The sequence below is a fragment of the Carcharodon carcharias genome, chromosome 4, assembly GCF_017639515.1.
Source record: "Carcharodon carcharias isolate sCarCar2 chromosome 4, sCarCar2.pri, whole genome shotgun sequence".
NCBI classification, from domain to species: Eukaryota; Metazoa; Chordata; class Chondrichthyes; order Lamniformes; family Lamnidae; genus Carcharodon; species Carcharodon carcharias.
Genome location: NC_054470.1, coordinates 189,885,106 through 189,905,295, shown reverse-complemented (window position 1 = coordinate 189,905,295; position 20,190 = coordinate 189,885,106). Strand labels below are relative to the sequence as shown.

At 42.8% G+C, this 20,190-nt stretch overlaps 1 protein-coding gene across 4 annotated transcripts in view; it reads left to right on the top strand.

The window, feature by feature from the left end:
* LOC121277321 (SH3 domain-binding protein 2-like) overlaps positions 1-20,190 on the top strand; it is a 131,369-nt gene that overhangs the window by 84,753 nt on the left and 26,426 nt on the right. For all 4 annotated transcript variants that reach the window (XM_041186645.1, XM_041186641.1, XM_041186642.1 and 1 more), the window contains 2 exons: positions 1,602-1,719; positions 10,386-10,453. In XM_041186645.1, the coding sequence (XP_041042579.1) occupies positions 1,602-1,719; positions 10,386-10,453 (186 nt within the window). The remainder of the gene's footprint in view (positions 1-1,601; positions 1,720-10,385; positions 10,454-20,190) is intronic.

Below are 20,190 nucleotides of genomic sequence, written 5' to 3'. Positions count from 1 at the left end.
CTAGGAAAAAGCAGCCCGCTTGATTGGCACCACACCACAAACATTCACTCCCTCCACCACCGATGCACAGTAGCAGCAGTGTGTACCATTTACAAGATGCACTGCAGGAATTCACCACAGTTCCTTCGAAAGCACCTTCCAAACCCACGCCCACTACCATCTGGAAGGACAAGGCCAGCAAATAGATGAGAACACCTCCAGCTGGACGTTCCCCTTCAAGTCAGTCAACATCCTGACTTGGAAATACATCGCTGTTCCTTCACTGTTGCTGGGTCAAATTCTGGATCTCCCTTCCTAACAGCACTGTGGGTGTATCTACACTACGTGGACTGCAGCGGTTCAAGAAGGCAGCTCACCACCATCTTCTCAAGTGGGCAGTAAATGCTGGCCCAGCCAGCGAAGCCCACATCCCATGAATGAATTTAAAAAATAAAGAATCACAGAATCCTTACAGTTGCAGATGGACCAATTGGCCCTTTGAGCCTGCACCAGCTCTCTGAAAGAGTATTCTACCTAGCTCCACTCCCTGCCTTATCCCCGTAACCTTGCACATTCTTTCTTTTCACATTGTCATCCAATTCCTTTTTGAATACCTCAATCGAAACTTCCTCCACCACCCTTTCAGGAAGTTCATTCCAGACTCCAACCATCCTCTGGGTGAAAATGTTTTTCCTCACATCTCTTTTCCTCCTTTTGCCGATTATTTTGAATCTGTGCCTTCTGGTTCTTGATGTTCCCTTGAGTGGGAACGGTTTATCACTATTCAACCTGTCCCTACCCCTCAGGATCTTGACTACCTCTATCAAGTCTCTTCTCAGCCTTCTTTGCTCCAAGGAAAACAGTCCCAACCTCTCCAATCTATCCTCAAAACTACAGTCCTTCATCCCTGAAATCATTCTTGTGAAACTCCTCTGTACTCTCTCCAATGCTTTCACATCCTTCCTTAAGAATGGCACCCAGAACCGGATGTAGTGTTCCAGATGAGACCTAACTAGTGTCTTATTCAGGCACTAGACAAGTAATCCAGAGACTCAGGCTAATGCTCTGGGCACATGGGTTCAAATTCCACCATGGCAGCTGGTGGAATAGGATTTCAGTTAATAAGTCTTGAATATAAAGCTAGTCTCATCGATTGTCGCAAAAACCCATCTGATTCACTAATGTCCTAAAGGGAAGGAAATCTGCCATGTTACCTGTTCTGGCCTACATTTGACTCCAGACCCACAGCAATATGGTTGACTCTTAACTGCCATCTGCATTGGCCTAGCAAGCCACTGAGTTCAGGAGCAATTAAGGATGGGCAACAAATAATAGCTTTGTCAGCAATCTCCACATCGCATGAAAGAATAAAATAAAAATATTACTACACTTCAAAAGTATTTTATTGGCTGTAAAACACTTTGGTACACCCTGAGGTTGTGAAAGGCATTTTGTAAATGTTAGTTCTTTTTATCCACCTGGAATTGGATTAAAAGTCTTCAAGTATGGTATTACTTAACGCACTGATCTAGCATTGTGATCCACTCGGAAGTCTGAAGCAAGTTACAGCATCCTGAATGACATTATTGTAATGTTTATTTCTCTCTCTCTTTTTTTCTCAGGGTTATGAGGTCAACTGAGGAAACAACTTCAAGCAATGTGTTTCCATTCAAAATCATTCACATTAATAAGAAACACAGAACCTGGTACTTCTCAGCAGCCTGTGAGGAGGAGAGAAAGGTGAGAGCATATGTTTTATTGTGCACGATACTGTTTGTGTCTGGTTGAGACAGTCAAGGGTGGCGAAATGACTACAGCAGGCAGAGGAGGGCATGTGTCTTGGTGATAGTATCATTTGAAGGCTACAAGCCATACTGTCCTGACTTCTTTTAACTGCTGTTGCGTGTGTTCCATTTAAAAGTATCCAAACATGCAGGACAAACTTTTTTTCTAAAGAATAGGACAAATTGTCCAACTTTTATTATTTGAGTATAGCCCCAGTTCCTGCTCATTGTCCATCATTGGCTGAAAACTTTAAAAGCACAATTATCCTGCCTCTACATCAACTTTACCCAGTATGTTAGCCACTACGTGTGGCTAATTGGGAATGTGGATTTTAGTACTCTAGTTGCATTTTGATTATTAAATAAAACATGAATAATAGATATCAATGACAGGCATGTAATTTCCTTATTCACAGCGTGTATGCATGTGAACTTTGTGGAATATTTGTGACATAAACAAACATGCATGTAGTCTGTTTATCTGTATTGTGTAGATATATTTTTTAATTCATTTATAGGATATGGACATCACTGGCAAGGCAAGCATTTATTGTCCATCCCTAATTGTCCTTGAGAAGCTTGTGATGAGATGGTTTCTTGAATCACTGCGGTTCCTCTTGGGTAGGTACTCTGGAACGCTGTTAGGTAGGGGGTTCCAGAATTTTGACTCAGCCATGATGAAGGAATAGTGATACCATTCCAAGTGAAGATGGTGTGTGGCTTGGAGGGGAACTTGAAGGTGATGGTGTTCCCAAGTGCTTGTTGCCCTTGTCCTTCCAGGTCATAGAGGTCATGGGTTTGGAACATGCTGTTGAAACAGCCTCGTTGAGTTATTACAGTGCATCTTGTAGACACTGTGGCCATGGTGTCCTGCTGTTAGAGGGACTGAATGTTTAAGGTGGTGTTATAGGTTGTCATTCAAATGGGCTGTTTTGTCCAGGATGGTGTCAAGCTTCTACAGTGTCCTTGGACTTGCACTCGTTCAGGCAAATGGAGACTTTTCCATCACACTCCTGCCTTGTGCCTTGTAAATGTTGGAAAGGCTTTGGGGAGTCCAGAGGTGAGAAACTCTGCATAATTCCCAGCATGCTGTTTAGCTGCAATATTTATATGGCTGGTCCAGTTAAGTTTCTGGTTAGTGGTAACCCCAAAATGTTGATGCTGGGGGATTCAGTGAGAATAATGCCGTTGAATGTCAAGAGAAGATGATTAAACTCTTTCTTGTTGGGAATGATCTTTGCCGGTCTGTTGTATGACATGAATGTCACTTCCCACTTATCAGCCCAAGCCCGAGAAGTGGCTAAGCAAGCCACACAGTGATGAGGGCAATTAGGGATGAGTAATGTCCAAATTTTGCTGCTTGTGGGGACAGACTGCTTCATTATGTGAGAAGTTGCGAATAGTACTGGAATATTGCTCAATCATCAGCGAACATCCTTGCTTTTGACCTAAGTTTGGAGGAAAGGTCATTGATGAAACAGCTGAAGTTTGGGCCCAGGACAGTGCCCTGCAGCAATGTCTTGGGGCTAAGATAATTGGCCTCCAACAAACACAACTTAGTGTCCTCAACACTACAGTCAGGATGTTATCAGGGCCCATAACCTTTGCTGTATTCAGTGCTCACAGCATTTCTAGATATTTTGTGGAGTGAATTGAACCAGCTCCTGAGATGGTGGACCTTATGGGGAGGTTTTTTTTTTAATTCATTCACAGGATGTGGGCTTCACTGGCTGGGCCAGCATTTATTGCCCGTCTCTAGTTGCCCTTGAGAAGGTGGTGGTGAGCTGCCTTCTTGAACCACTACGCCATCCACTTGGCACGTTTGGCTGGTTACAAATGCTTCAGCTTTGTCTTTTGCACTTGCGTCCTGGGCTCCACCATTATTAAGGATAGGGATATTTGTTCAGCCTCTTCCTCCTGTTAGTTGTTTAATTGTTCACTACCATTCATGGCAGGGCTGAAGAGCTTTGATTTTATCTGTTGATTGTGGGATCACTTAGCTCTGTCTACAGCATGATTCTTCCACTGTTCAGCATTCATGCAATCCTGTTGGCATCTCATTCTTAGATATGCCTGGTGCTGCTTCTGACTTGCTCTTCTACACTCCTCATTGAATCAGGGTTGGTCCCCAGTTTTGATGGTAATAGTAGAAAGAGGGATATGATGGACCATGCAGCTACAAATTATAGTGGAATGCACTTTTGTCCACATCTGGATCTGTTCTGAAACCACTCTACTGTGCAGCACTCCATCCATTCACAAATATTATGAGTGTTTTACAGCTCAATTAACGTAACTATATTGTGCAATCATACGTTATTTGGAGAACTGGCAGCTGGTGGAATTTAAATTCAGTTAATAAATCTGGTATTGACAGCTTGTTTTAGTGATGGAGATCATGAAATATCATCAATTTTTTTTTCTTTATTCTTTCAGGGGATGTAGGTGTCATTGGCCGGGCCAGAATTTATTGCCCATCCCTAATTGCCCTTAAGCTGAGTAGCTCACTAGGCCATTTCAGAGGGCAGTTAAGAGACAACCACATTGCTGTGGGTCTGGAGTCACATGTAGGCCAGACCAGGTAAGGATGGCAGATTTCCTTCCCTAAAGGACATTAATGGACCAGATGGGTTTTTACAACAATCAATGATAGTTTTATGGTCACCATTACTGAGACTAGCTCTATATTGCAGATTAATTAATTGAATTCAAGTTCTACCAGTTTCATGGTGGGATTTGAACCCATGTCCTCCAGAGCACTAGCCTGCGTTGCTGAATTACTAGTCCAGTGACATTACCACTACAACACCATCTCCCAAATGTAAAAACCCATCTGGTTCACTAATGTTCTTTAGGGAAAGGAAATCTGCCATCCTTATCTGGCCTACATGTAACTCCAGATCCACAGCAATGTGGCTGACTCTTATCTGCCCTCTGAAGTGACCTAGCAAGCCATTCAGTTCATGTTAATTAGGGATGGGCAACAGATGGTGGCTTTGCCAGCAACACCCACATCTCTTGAAAGAATAAAAAAAACAAGATCAGCTGGCATTATCCAACATTAGCCTGTTCTTAGGACACTAATTATTCTCCCTGATTTTATCAATACAAAGGATAAAAACTGAAAAAAACAGCTTTGATAAAGGAAATCCCAGGTTTTTACATAGGTAGTAAAATCTAACTTGGAGTCCTTAATTCTAATTTACACAACTGTGCAAATCTTCTGATTTTTGAGAGTGGTATGGGGGTAAATAAAAACTTTCACACTAAAGCTTATTGTTGCAGTCAAAACAGGAAACAACAGTTCTCTTTACTGAGCCATGTAGATCCAGTCAATGAAGTGAACAAACATTTAAGAATTGAAAACAAAAACAAAACCAAAAATTGAGCTATTTTCATAAAGGTCATCCATATTGCTTCATATAGTAGGTGTTCAGGTTAAACCTATTGTCAGTTCCTTACCCCCAAGTTAATACGTACAGGCATTTCTGTCAATTCTTGTACCTCTGCCCTTTGTAACTATGGGGAGTATTTTTCCTAAGGCAGGTGGGCTGGACAGGAGTGGGCAGGAGCAGGCACGGAGCCAATCGCCACCCGCGATTGGCTGTACACTGCCATTTTATGCAGGTGGGCCAATTAAGGCCCACCCAGCATAATGCATGACTGGTAGTGCTTAGCGCTACCTCTGTGGGCGGGGGGAAGAGGGAGAGTTGGGGCCTGCGCTCTTTCGCAGTGTCACAGGAGCTGGGACATGTTTGTGAAGTTTGCAAAATTTAATTATTTTATAAAACCTTCAGGAAATCTCATCCCGTCCGTGGCTGAGGTTTCCTGTAAAACGCGAAGGCCGCTTGGGCTCTTCGCCTGCCCGCCAACCTTAAGGTTGGACGGGAAGCGTTGATAATAAGTTAAGTTACTTTTTTAATGGCCTTGATAGGCTGTTGACGGTTTGGTGGGCGTGCAGCCACCTCCAGCGCGCGGCCGCTGAACAAAATATCGAAATGACGCGCAATGATATCGGGACGCATGCCTGATATCATCTCTCGTCATTTTACGCGTCACGTGTTGGGCCCACCCCCGCATTTGGACAGCTCTATTCTGCCCTATATTTCTAATCACTTGCCTTAAAAAGCCAGCAAATAACCTAACTCTTGCATTCCGTCTCCTCCCCAACAACAAAAACATCCTGAGATGCTTCATATGAGTGTTGTAAAGCAAAATTTGACACAGACCCACATGAGATATTGGGGCAGATAGTCAAAAGCTTGGTCAAAGAGGTGGGTTTTAAGGAATGTTTTAAAGAAGGAAAGAGAGGTAGAGAAATACAGAGATTTAAATAGGAGTCCCAGAACTTAGGGCTTTGACAGCTGAAGGCATGATCACGAATGGTGGAGCAATTAAAATCAAGGGGGCTGAAGAGACCAGAATTGAAGGAATACCGACATCTTGATGTGTTGTGGGGCGAGAGATTAGAGATAGGGAGGGGCAAGGCTATGCAGGGATTTGAAAACAAGGATTAGAATTTTTAAATCAAGGCATTGCTTAGCCAGGTGCCAATGTAAGTCAGTTTGATCTCCACCTGGTGACACCACTCCATCCCCACCTTGCTGGAAATGACATGTATTGAGGACAAAATTGAGCTTTGCTATGATGCCCCATGGATGGACAGCCTACTGACACTTGCTATCTTTGCTCACATAAATAAGGGGAATAAGTGAGATATAGGAGCATGGTCAGAACCTGTGAAATAGAGCCTAAGCCTTCAGAAGAGGAAGATAGAAAACCCTGTAAGAAAATGGGGGGTAACATTTTTTTGATGTGGAACCAGTACCCTTGTTAATGACAGACAGAGCAAAAGGTCTACAGACTCAGTAATAGTGGTCGTTCATTGGAATAGGCATGTTTATTTAACCTTTGAATAAAATTGTACTCATTTTGCACTGCAAGAAAGAAAAAACATTCTAACCAAAAGGATTATTTTGGAATGCAGGATGATGTCAGAAAGTGGGGATTTCCATTGCTTCTTGGTTTAAAAACAGGAATTTTTTAAAAGCAATTTCTATATTTTAAATTAATTTGATACCAGATAAGTTAGAAAAAATTGAATATTTAAACAATGAATTAGTTCATTATATTTAAGCTAAGAAGTTATTGAACTTGCTGTGATCAGCTAGCTCAGAACAAACAATGTGCCAAACCTGGAACATTCTGATGTGCATGGCTTAGCATGCTTTCTGAACAAATCCAAAAATGACAATAAAAGGAACCACAAGATCCTGTAAATATCTCCACAAGGTGGCAGAGCTCAGCAGAACTTTAGCCCGTGCTTAACCCATGCTGTACCTTCTTCGTGAGTGTTTGATGGGACAATGTAGGGCAGTGATGGGCAACTTAGGCTAGCGAGTGGGCTGCACAAGTGGCCCTCCTTCATCTCAGTGGGCTGCAAGATTGAAATCGGGGATGTGAACTAACCATGACCCCATGAGTAAGATCAAGTGCATTTAATACACGCCAAATATTTCATAACATGTTACAGAAAATGCTTAATTATACATATATTAATAGAACGGTCATCAACTTCAAATAGTAAACCAAAAAAAAAATTACACTTGCCTTACCTACATTCATCCAGGGCACAAACATGAATTAATTCCTCCTCAAATGCACATTTGCTCAGATCGAATTCAAATGATTTGAGAGCAATAATAGGGTAGGGCTTTAGATCACTCAGAGAAGAAAAGTGGTTCTCAAAATGCTGTGCCAGTATAGACAGTCCTTGTATGTGAACTGATGGTAACCCTCCAAGATAGCAGAAATACCTGAAATATTCATTTCCTTGATTAGAGTGTTTTTTCAGCATTTTTTTTCAAATTTGGGAAGTGAGTGTAGTCACATGAGGAAAAGCCACATCCAAAATCCAATTTTCATCTTCTAATTCTGGGTTACTGCCAAAAGTAACATCAAAAACGCAACCTCCCATTTCCACCAGTGTTGTAACCACAACGGTCTCCCGGGATAGGAAAATTTTGCTAACTACGCTTGCATACCCACAGTGCTGATTGAACCTTAGCAGCGTGACCCTGCGCGTGGGTAACAGTCAACAAAATGTCTCCCTGGCCGCATTCGGAACCCTAATGGTCGATCTTAAAATTCTCGTCCCTGTTTTACAAATTCCTCCATAGACTCGCCTCTCATTAATTCTGTATTCTCCTCCAACCACACAACCCTCCAAGATATCAGAGATACCTGTGCTCATCTAATTCTGACCTTTTGACCATCCTGGATTTTACTCACTCCACCAATAGCAGTATTGCTCACAGCTGCCAAAGGCCTAAGCTCTGGAATTTCCTCCCTAAGCATCTCCACCTCTTTACCTCTATTTCCTCCTTTAAGAAGCTCCTTAAAACTCGCCACTTCCCTTACCGCTATTTCCTCCCGAAGCATCTCCACCTCTTTACCTCTATTTCCTCCTTTAAGAAGCTCCTTAAAACTCACCACTTTGACCAAGCTATTGACCATCTGTTCTAATTTCTCTTTATGTGGTGTGGTATAAAATTTTGTTCCTCTAATGCTGGTGTATTTTGCTGGATTATGGAGAAGGAAAATTAGTTAGAGTTCTCTCACCATATTACTTTCCAGCAAACCCTTATTGGAAGTGGGATGTTTGTTCTGAGTATCATTGTCAAGGCTCACACATAAATAGCTAGTTAGATGAGGTGGTGGTGGTGGTGGTGGTGATGTGTTACAGATCACTGAGTGAGTCCGAGTTTGAGTCGGTCCCACTGACCATAGGCAGCCAATGGGGCAGGTGAGTCCTGCAGTGGGCTGGTTGGAAGGTCCTCGATTCTTTGCGGTTTGGTCCCAGTTCTTTTGAAGTTATTAGGCCCTCTGGCCTGCATCCCTCACCACCCCACCCCCCCACCCCCATGGCCCCTCATACCCTCTTTGCCACATGCATAGCTACTCCACCAAAGTCCAACCTCAGGAGCCATGTGGAGATAAAAAAAATTCTAACAATCTAATACAGCTCTCACTCCCACACACTTGATAGTAAAAAGTTCCCAAAACATAAAACCCATTTGAAGTTTTTAAATCTTCTCAAGTGGTTCATCTGTTATAAAAGCAAATAAATATCTATTTCACGAACCAAATCAAAAACAACTAGCCTTTTAATAGTCTCTTTAAGATGTCAATCAAAATGTGAACTCAGAATACCCTGCTCAGATAATTGAAGCTGTTGAAACTCAACCAAATATTGATCAGGACATAATAATAGCCCTTAGGGAAATGTCAACAAAGAGCTCTGTTGAAATTGCACAAACAGATGCTGATGTTTTTTTTCTAACTTATGCCTATTAATCAAAGCAGTCTACAAGAGAGTTTTGTTCTCAGTGACTGCTTTGTTTTGGTTTTGGAGAGCAGGAAATTTTAAAATCTTCAGATCATGACAGTTATACAGATCTTATCTGCCTTTCAAGAGCATTCATGTCTACTTCATCAATTCATGACTCCCACATTATGCGTTAAGGCCTTGCAACAGCTAAAATGGGGTCTGCTTGAACTCTCAACCAATTTTAAATGGACCATCAGATTTGTGATTTGTGCCTGTGTGATTCATAACCCACACCCCTTCCTCAACAGTGAAAATGGTTTCGGCTGGAACTGGGGGCAGGACTTCTGAATGTGAGTCTCGTCTGCCATTTTTAAAGGTCCACAGAGTCTTCCTGACTCTGCGAAAATCCAGCCCTTTGTCTTAGCAAAGAGTAGCATCTGTTACAAGATAGAGAAGAGAGGAGAAAGATCTACTGTACATTGTGTTAATAGCAGTCACAGAGAGAAAATACTTAAAAATCAAGGATGGAAGTGGGCTAAATAAACCTTTGAACTGATCAGAAATGTCAAATCAAATTCAGAATGTCATACAAATTTCCAATTATGATTTTCAAGCTCCTTTGTTGGTTGATTCTTTTCTCTCTTATTCCTTTTGCTGGGAGAGCTGCTCCAATCCTTTGTGACTCTGTGGCTAGTCATTATGTCTGTCAATTTAAAAAAAAAGAGTGGACTGAGGTTGGACAGGGTTTCTGCTCCTAACCACAATTCAATAAGCCCATCAGAAGCACGTGGATATTGGCTGGGAATAGGAATGTGCTCATCTGCAACTGTTCTCTCCAAATTAAAGGAAATAGGCAGCTCTCTTAAGGACCTGGCACAGACTCGATTAACTAAATGGTCTTATTCTCTGCTATATGATTCTATGACTACAGCAGCTGTAGGACATAGAGAATACTGATGTACAATACCGTTAAGTTTAGAAAATATTCAACATACTGACAAAGGCCACTGGGAGTTTCTTACCTCCCATATTAAAAATGGAGCCTCTCAGTTCTTTCCTAGATGATATCTTTCATGGTCACAGCCTCCAGCTTTCATCCTAGAATGATGTAACGATCTACAGTACTCGAATTTCAAGAGTTGCGACAATGCACATTGTACAACTGAATGACAGGATCACAGAAGCTTGGGAGTTGTGGTTGTTCTCCATTCCCATAGCCTCTATGGTTAATTGGTGTTGAACAGATGCAGATATAAACTGGTCTGATCATCCTTTATTACTGTTCCTTTCAGAAGTGGATGATGGGTTTGCGAAAAGAAATCAATCGTTACGAGAAGACGGACTTGCAAGGAAATCTGAGGTATCCAGTTACAGTGAAAACTTTTTAACTAAACAATAAAGAAAAGTTCACTTTTTTAGATACAAATATTTTTTAGTTATTATCTCTCTCACCAGCACAAACCTTTATTGAGGTATCTCTTGCCCGGTGTCATCTCTCACTGATTCCATCATTATAAGCAAATTTTCATTGTGCACCAGGTTCAGTCATCAGCCTGGCCAGCAACAAAGGCATCTTAATTGTCCTCATCATTTGTAGGCTGGTGAGGCATAATCCCAGTCTCGGTTCTCTCCTTTGCTGTGATGCCCCCAAGTGGAATGAGTCATTCATGCTCACAGCTTAGATTCATGCCTGAAGAATGGCCACTTGTGTGCAGCAAACTTAAGGGAACTGCTGTTTAGTAGTACAGAACTTGAGTATTGCTGAAAAAAGATATTTTGTCAAAGCTTTATGTCTCGCACTCATCAGGACAAAAAAGCTTCGACCAGATTTTTTTTTCAGCTCTACTCATGAACTGCTGTTTTTTTGCACAGTATCCGTCAAGACAGCAACTTAAGAGAAGGAGGGAACACTTGATGGAAAAAGGTGAAGGGAACAGAAGAAAAAATGCAATTCAATAAGAAATTGTGTCATTGCCATAATTGGAGTTTTTTGACAAAGAAGAAAAGACTGACTGTGTCTTGTATAAAGCACATTCATGACTTTATGAGGTCCCAAATGCTTTACATCCAATGAAGTACTTTTTAGGTGTAGTCACAGTTGTACTTTGGAATTGCGGCAGCAATGTAATAATGATTGGATAATCTAATTGTGATTTTTTTTGATGGGTAAATAAATAATAGCTAAGGCCTGGGGAGTACATCCTGCTCTTCTTCAAAATAATGCCACGGAACGAACTACCAAGGTAAGGTGAGAGTGACTGTCCTTGACATCAAGGCTGCAATTGACCAAGTGTGGCAACAAGAAGCCTTAGCAAAACTGGAGTCAATGGGAATCAGGGAAATACTGTCCACTGGTTGGAGTCATACCTAGCACAAAGGAAGATGGTTGTGGTTATTAGAGGTCAGTCATCTCAGTTCCAGGACAGCACTGCAGGAGTTCCTCAGGGTGGTGTCCCAGGCTCAACCATCTTCAGCTGCTCCATCAATGACGTTCCTTTCAGCATAAGGTCAGAAGTGGGGATGTTCGCTGATGATTGTTCGCTGATGATTGCACAATGTTCAGTACCATTCGCGACTCCTCAGATACTGAAGCAGTCCATGTCCAAATGCAGCAAGACCTGGACAATATCCAGGTTTGGGTTGACAAGTGGCAAGTTAGATTCACGTCACACAAGTGTCAGGCAATGACCATCTCCAACAAGAGAGAATCTAACCATTGCCCCTTGATGTCCAACGGCATTACCATCACTGAATCCCCCACTATCAACAGAATTACCTGGAAAAACTCAGCAGGTCTGGCAGCATCGGCGGAGAAGAAAAGAGTTGACGTTTCGAGTCCTCATGACCCTTCGACAGAACTTGAGTTCGAGTCCAAGAAAGAGTTGAAATATAAGCTGGTTTAAGGTGTGTGTGTGGGGGGCGGAGAGATAGAGAGACAGAGAGGTGGAGGGGGGGGTGTGGTTGTAGGGACAAACAAGCAGTGATAGAAGCAGATCATCAAAAGATGTCAACGACAATATTGTCATTGACATCTTTTAATGATCTGCTTCTATCACTGCTTGTTTGTCCCTACAACCACACACCCCCCCTTCACCTCTCTGTCTCTCTATCTCTCCGCCCCCCACACACACACCTTAAACCAGCTTATATTTCAACTCTTTCTTGGACTCGAACTCAAGTTCTGTCGAAGGGTCATGAGGACTCGAAACGTCAACTCTTTTCTTCTCCGCCGATGCTGCCAGACCTGCTGAGTTTTTCCAGGTAATTCTGTTTTTGTTTTGGATTTCCAGCATCCGCAGTTTTTTTATTTTTACCCCCACTATCATCATTCTGGGGGTTACCATTGACCAGAAACTGAACTGCATTAGCTATATAAATACTGTGGCTACAAGAGCAACTCAGAGGCAAGGAATCCTGTGATGAGCAACTCACCCCTTGACTCATCAAAGCCTGTACATCATCTACAAGGCACAAGTCAGGAGTGTGATAGAATACTCCCCACTTGCCTGGATGAGTGCAGCTCCCACAACACTCAAGAAGCTGGACACCATCCAGGACAAAGCAGCCTGCTTGATTGGCACCTCATCCACAAACATTCACTCCCTCCACCACATATGCACAGTAGCAGCAGTGTGTACCATCTACAAAATGCACTGCAGAAATTCAACTAGGCTCCTTAGACAGCATCTTCCAAACCCACTACCACTACCATCTAGAAGGACAAGGGCAGCAGGTAGATAGGAACACCGCCACCTGGAAGTTCCCCTCCAAGTCACTCACCATCCTGACTTGGAAATATATCACAGTTCCTTCACTGACGTTCGGTCAAAATCCTGGAACTCCCTTCCTAATAGCACTGAGGGCGTACCTACACCACATGGACTGCAGCGGTTCAAGAAGGCGGCTCACCACCACCTTCTCAAGGGAAACTAGGGATGGGCATTAACGCTGGCCCAGGCATTGAAGCCCACATCCCATGAATGAATAAAATAAAAATCATTTATGTCCACCCGAGAGGGCAGAAAGACCTCCAAGATTGAGAGCTCTGTAATATATATTGTTAAGAAACCCAAACTTACCTTGTTGAGCATAGAGATCAGGAACTCCAAGTCCCGACAGTCTTTGGACTTCCCACCCATTTGCAGGCTGGGAGCAGAATGCACATTCGCAGTTCTGCATCTTTTATGTTCTTTAGGCTGAGGACCGACTCAGTGCTCTTGTGCGCAAAAACCCAGATCAGGTGACTGGGTGTGGAGCGCCATAGCCAGTAAGCATCCCAGACTGGGACAAGGGAGGGGGACAGGGAAAGGTCCCAAACAGGGGAGAGGGGGACAGGGAGTGGTCCCAAAAGGGAATCCCAGGAAAGGGACAAAGACAGGGGACAGAAACAGAACCCAGTTAAGTTTAGATCAAAGGTAGAAACAGAGAAACAGGCTCCAGTTAGAGAAAAGGGCTGCAGGGAGCATACCTTTAAAAAAGTGGGCTTGGGAGAAGCCCTGGTAATCAAAGAGGGCTAAGAAACCCTGAATATCCAAGAAGGCGGCTGAAGGTTGGTGACTCTGTGCTGTGGGCTGCTGGGGCAAAGATGTCCCTTTGGAGCAGTAGTGTTCTGCTTGGCGTGGCTGAAATGCTGAAATTGTGCTTGTGCATTGGTGCTTGAGTGTACTCAGGAATCCAGGCAAATGGAATCTCAGAAGGTGAGATTGAAACCCTGCGAGGTGGCCATCATTGAAACCACCTGACCTGGAGCGACTTTTGGAAACAATTCCAAGGCGAGATCTTCGAAGGTAAAGATTGGAATCCCTTGTGAGAGAAACAGAGTTTCAGTGAGATTACTTGACTCACAGAGTTGACTGACGTCTGGGTGGGTTGTTGAGAAATCCATGGACTCTGTTTTGCTCACATCCACTATTTATTGTGTAACATGGTGTGTTCGACCACAGTTGGCTTGTGTTATAATCCCGGCCAGACCCCGAGACATTAGGGGAGGTCCAGTTGGGGACCAATAATGTTTTGTTTAAAATAGTTAAAGGTTGAGATTAAAGACACCTGCTTTTGGAATAAAGCTATAAGCTTCCTTGGGATTTGAACAAACAAAAACAAAATTTACTATACAAATTCAGAAAGATAAAGCAATTTAAAATATGTATTTTGCATACCTTATGCTCTAACATTCAGAATTAACATGAGGTACATACGAATTAACAGACAAATTATGGTCAGACACACCACACTATAGAGTAAATGACAGATGCAACCATGACAGAATCCTTTGATTTCTCAAGAACCCACCCAGATGCTCAGGCTTCCAATCTCTGCCTTTGAAGGTCCTGTCTGGAATTCTCTCCAAAAGTCACTACTGTTCCCAAAAGGGTACCTTTCTTTGCCCCAACGGCCCACAGTACAGAGACAAGTCTTTTAACTGCAGCTCTCTCTTTAATTTGTCTTAAATGGAACCTCTGCTTGTGTCCCTGTCTTGGCTGTGACACGTCTTAGCAGGCTGCCCCAAAGCTGACTGCCTAACTGACTAAAATTGACTGGCCCTTGAACTGATCTGGTGAACTATCAACACACTCCCATAGGGTCTCCCCCTTGTTACTGGTTAGGAAACAATGTAACAGCATTGGAACATGCTGTAATTTTAAATGTTACAATGTCCATAGACCCCGACCTTACATAGCACACAAAGACATAATGAATTGAATTCGCAACACTTGTTAATTCACATCTATTTCATACTTATCCTGAATGTTAGAGTTTAACATAGATATTGTAAATTGTTTTATCCTTCTGGCCTTATATAGTAAAGTTTATTTTTGTTTGTTCAAAACCTGTGGAACCGTGTGGCATTTTTCTATCAGCAAGTGTCAAACTTTGTCTACTTCAAACAAGCCGTAATTGGTACCTAACCGGATCTCGCCAACAACTTGGGGGTCTGGTCAAGGATCATAACAATATATTGTGATGATCTATGTGCTGGAAAAAGCCTGCATTTTCTTTTGTGTGATGTCCCTTTAGGAACAAAGTGGGCTGGGGAGTATTTTAAAAGAGGGTTAATTGGTTTCCTGATTATGATATCATTAGGTTCCAAGAAATGCCCGCTTTTTTTATTATTCATTTGCGGGATGTGGGCATCACTGGCTGGGCCAGCATTTATTGCCCATCCATAACTGCCCTTGAGAAGGTAGTGGTGAGCTGCTTTCTTGAACCGCTGCAGTCCATGAGGTGTAGGTATACCCACAGAGCTGTTAGGGAGGGAGTTCCAGGATTTTGACCCAGCGACAGTGAAGGAACGGCAATATATTTCCAAGTCAGGATGGCGAGTAGCTTGAAGGGGAACTTCCAGGTGGTAGTGTTCCCAGCTATCTGCTGCCCTTGTCCTTCTAGGTGGTAGTAGTCGTGGGTTTAGAAGGTGCTGTCTAAGGAGGCTTGGTGAGTTCCTGCAGCGCATCTTGTAGATGGTACATACTGCTACCACTGTGCGTCAGTGGTGGAGGGAGTGAATATTTGTGGATGAGGTGCCAATCAAGCGGGTTGTCCTGGATAGTGTCAGGCTTCTTGGGTGTTGTTGGAGCTGTACTCATCCAGGCAAATCGAGAGTTTTCCATCACACTCCTGTCTTGTGCCTTATAGATGGTGGACAGGCTTTGGGGAGTCAGGAAGTGAGTTCTCACCGCAGGATTCCTCGCCTCTGACCTGGTCTTGTAGCCACAGTAGCCATGTTTATATGGCTCATCCAGTTCAGTTTCTGGTCAATGGTAACCCCCAGGATGTTGATAATGGGGAATTCAGTGATGGTAATGCCATTGAACATCAAGGGGCGATGGATAGACTCTCTCTTGTTGGAGATTGTCATTGCCTGGCACTTGTGTGGCATGAATGTTACTTGCCACTTGTCAGCCCAGCCTGGATATTGTCCAGGTCTTGCTGCATTTGGACATGGACTGCTTCAATATCTGAGCAATCGCAAATGGTGCTGAATATTGTGCAATCATCAGCGAACATCCCCACTTCTGGAGCACAAGTCTTCAGTATTATTGCCAGAATATTGTCAGGGCCCATAGCCTTTGCCTTATCCAGTGCCCTCAGCTGTTTCTTGACGTTATGTAGAGTGAATCGCATTGGCTAAAAACTGGCATCTCCGAGAGCAAGCCGAGATGGATCATCCGCTCGGCACTTCTGGCTGAAGATTGTTGCGATTGCTTCAGCCTTGTCATTTGCACTGATGTGCTGGGCTCTCCCATCGTTGAAGATGGGGAGATTTGTGGAACCTCCCCACCAGTTACTTGTTTAATTGTCCACCACCATTCATGGCTGAATGTGGCAGAGCTTAGATCTGATCTGTTGGTTGTGGAATCGCTTAACTCTGTCTATCACTTGCTGCTCATGCTGTTTGGCGCACTAATCCTGTGTTGTAGCTTTACCAGGTTGTTAGGAATTATATATACTTTAAGTAAGTTGCATTTGTATTTGTGGCTGTTAGGAATAAGCTATAGTTTAAGTTAAGGTTTTAGCTTTAAGTTTAATTAAGTTAGGTGTTTTATTTGTGGGTTAAAAGGCTGAAACCTGGGTGTAGTTTCACTTTAAAGAATGTTTCCTGCTACTCTGTGGGTTTGTTGGTATACTTGCATGTTTATTATGGTTTCATAACACTTGAAGTAGAAAAACTGAGCTGTTGCCTAGCAATATGGGACCCACAGATGCAGAGAAACTAAAAGCACTTTGAGTTCACTTGGTGATTTTGCTCTAAGATGAAAGAAGCAGTTTGAGTCTCTCTCTAACTGGACATACTAGCAGATTGCTAAGGAAAATAAGTCTAAGAATCTTTGATGAGTTGCCCTAAAGTTAAAGTGAGTGACTTCTGGATCTCAAGGGAAATGCCAAGTTGTCAGCAGTCTACTGGGAGAGGGACAGCAGCGAGCTTGGTGGTAATGGTAAAGTGGGGGACATGCTGGACTATAAGATTACAGGTTGTGGTTGAGTACAATTCTGCTGCTGCTGATGGCCCACAGCGCCTCATGGTTGCCCAGTCTTGAGTTGCTAGAGCTGTTCGAAATCTATCCCACTTAGCACGATGGTAGTGCTGCACAACACAATGGAGGGTATCCTTAATGTGAAAACAGGACTTCGTCTCCGCAAGGACTGTCACTCTTACTGATATTGTCATGGACAGATGCATCTCCGGCAGGCAGGTTGGTGAGGATTAGGTCAAGTATGTTTTTCCCTCTTGTTGGTTCCCTCTCCACATGCCATAGACCCAGACTAGCAGCCTAGCTATGTCTTTTAGGACTCAGCCAACTCAGTCTGTAATAGTGCTACCAAGCCACTCTTGGTGATGGACATTGCAGTCCCCCACCCAGAGTACATTGTGTGCCCGTGCCACTCTCAGTGCTTCCTCCAAGTGGTGTTCAACATGTAGGAGCACTGAATCATCAGCTGAGGGTAGGTGCGGTACGTGGTAATCAGCAGGAGGTTTCCTTGCCCATGTTTGACCTAATGCCATGAGACTTAATGGGGTCCAGAGTCGATGTGACCTGGGACTGTCATAGGAATGAACAGATAAGAAGCAAAAGATAAATTGAAAGCTAAATGCATTGGGGTTGGGTCAGCCTGTTTTTTCTGTTTGGCACTTCAGAATGCTGGGAATTTGTGCAATGAGAAATGGAACAGTTTTCTGTTTGGCAGTCTTCAAACAGATCTTGGTGGTGAAGCAAGTCTCTGAGAATAGACCAGAGACTGTTTCATTGTGTGTGTTATACATTTAGAAAGGACAGAACACTGAAGACAAGAAAAGCAAAAAATTGGACAAGACCCATTATTAATGTTGAATTGGTGCCAGAGCGCACCAGATCATTTAAATAGACCAGAGAAGGGAGTCTCTGTGGATCATGTACCGTCAGGACTGTCATGACCTGAGTGAGAGAGGGTTCAAAGACGTGCGCTTTCTTGTAGTTACCTGTGTCTGGGGATTTAGTATGGAATACAACTGCTGATGGATGTAACTCAAGGGCCAAAATGATTGGATGGGAAGTGAGGAATCTGACCAAGTTGGAAAGACTGAGATTAAACGTGATGCCACATTTGTGCGGGATGTAATGCAAGTGCTTGTAACTATGAGGTGTTTCTTTGTTTTGTCAACTATTTAAAGTGAAATTTACCTTTCCATTTGAAATATCCTTCGTCTGTTACTTAATGTTTGAATTATGTTGATTTTAGTTGGTTTATTACAGTAAAAGTTTAAAACGTGAAATCTTGTCCAGTTGAAATCTTTCGGTTGGCAACGTGGGGGATTGCTTTCTTTCTTACAAGTTATTGGTCTCTACAGGGATCGTAACAATACATCTTTTCCTGCTAAGAATCCTGGGGTAATGATGCAGTTGATGACATATTTGCACAAGTGGAAACAGGAGTGTGAGTGGAATTTTCACAGGAAACACGTGGTCTAAATTATACCTCAATTCCAAGAAGGAAAAGGAAGTCGTATCTTTCTTGTTAGGTGAACCGAGTGCTCCAGACTGGCTTAGGCATAGAACTAAGAAACAACAAAGAAGAGATCAACCACAGAAGCCGTTGATGTAATGCACAGACGTCCCAAACCACTTTACAAGTGAGAGAGAAAGAAAGCAGAAGAATTAAAATGGGAAGAGTATTGCATTCATAAAGTGCTTTTCATTATTGTCCTGGAGCCTTTCAAAGCCAACAAAGTGCATTTGAAGTGTTGTCACTGTTGTAGACAAATTCCAAGGCCAACTTCTGTATAGCAAGACCCAACAAGCAGAGAAATGATAAATAACCATGTAATCTTTTTAAGGGGATTATTTGAAGATTAATTGTTGGCCAGGACACTATAACTACCCTGGCCTTATATCATAGGGTCTTTTATAACCACTTGAGAGAGCCTTGGTTTAATTCTCAGCCAAAAAATGGCACCTCTGACATTGTAGAACTCTCTCTGGGTATGGTGGGGGGGATAAGGGCAAGGGAGGAAATGAATGCTCCAGCGAACAAGACTTGTTGGAACAGCTGTTTATTTCCTGTCTTAATTTCATACGTTCTTCCATTGGGTGGGGGTGTACTCATTTGCAGGCAAGGATAAGGACTTTGGAACCGATATGTTGGGCTACAGAAAACCAATGAATACTGGAGAACACCAGAGTATAAGAATTATTCCTTGAGTGGCTAAGAACACAGGCAGCAGCTTTCTGAAAGAGTTGAAATTGATGGAGAGGAAAGTATCGAGGCTGATTGGAAGAGTGTTAGAGACTTGAGAAACTACCTGAGAATTGAAATTCCCCTGTGCTTTGTCTAGCATTGTGCCTTGGCTTTGTGGTAGCACTCTGGACTCTGAGTTAGAAAGGGATTTATGCACCTAAGCTAGCTGACACTTAAGTGCAGTATTGAAGGAGTGGTATGACCCTTCTTCAGAGCTCTGAAGAAGGGTCATACAATCGCAAAACATTAACTCTGTTTCTCTCTCCGCAGATGCTACGAGACCTGCTGAGTTTTTCCTGCGTTTTCTGTTTCTGTTTCATGTTTCCAGCATCCGCAGTATTTTGCCTTTAACTGAAGGAGTGGTGTTCTGTTAGGGGTTCTTTCAGAGGAAATGTTAAACCAGGGCCCCATTCATCCCCTCAGGTGGACATAAAATATTCTGTAGCGCTATTTTAAAAATAAAAGCAAGGGAGTTTTCCTGGTGTCCTGGCTACCAGCCCTCAATTAACTACATTTAAAAAGGATTATTTCATGATTTAGCCTGTTTGTTTGACCCTGATCTTTGCAAAATGGCCGTCACATTTGCCTACATTGCAACAGTGGCTACCCTCCAAAGCTACTTGTTGGCTGTGAAGTGCTTTGGAACATTCTTTTAGATTGCTAGTTAAATCATTTGCACCAAATTCCTTTGCACTATTTTTACAAATTTATTCATCTACTTTTTGAAGTGCTAAAGTAACATGTGCAGAAATGTTATGTGATTGTGCTAATGGGTGTGTTAAACAAAACCGAGCATTTCAACCTCAAGTGATGCATTTTGAAAGGGAAAATCAGAAGCAATGTCAATGAAATGGTACAATTTAAATGGGGGTGAAGGGACAGGCA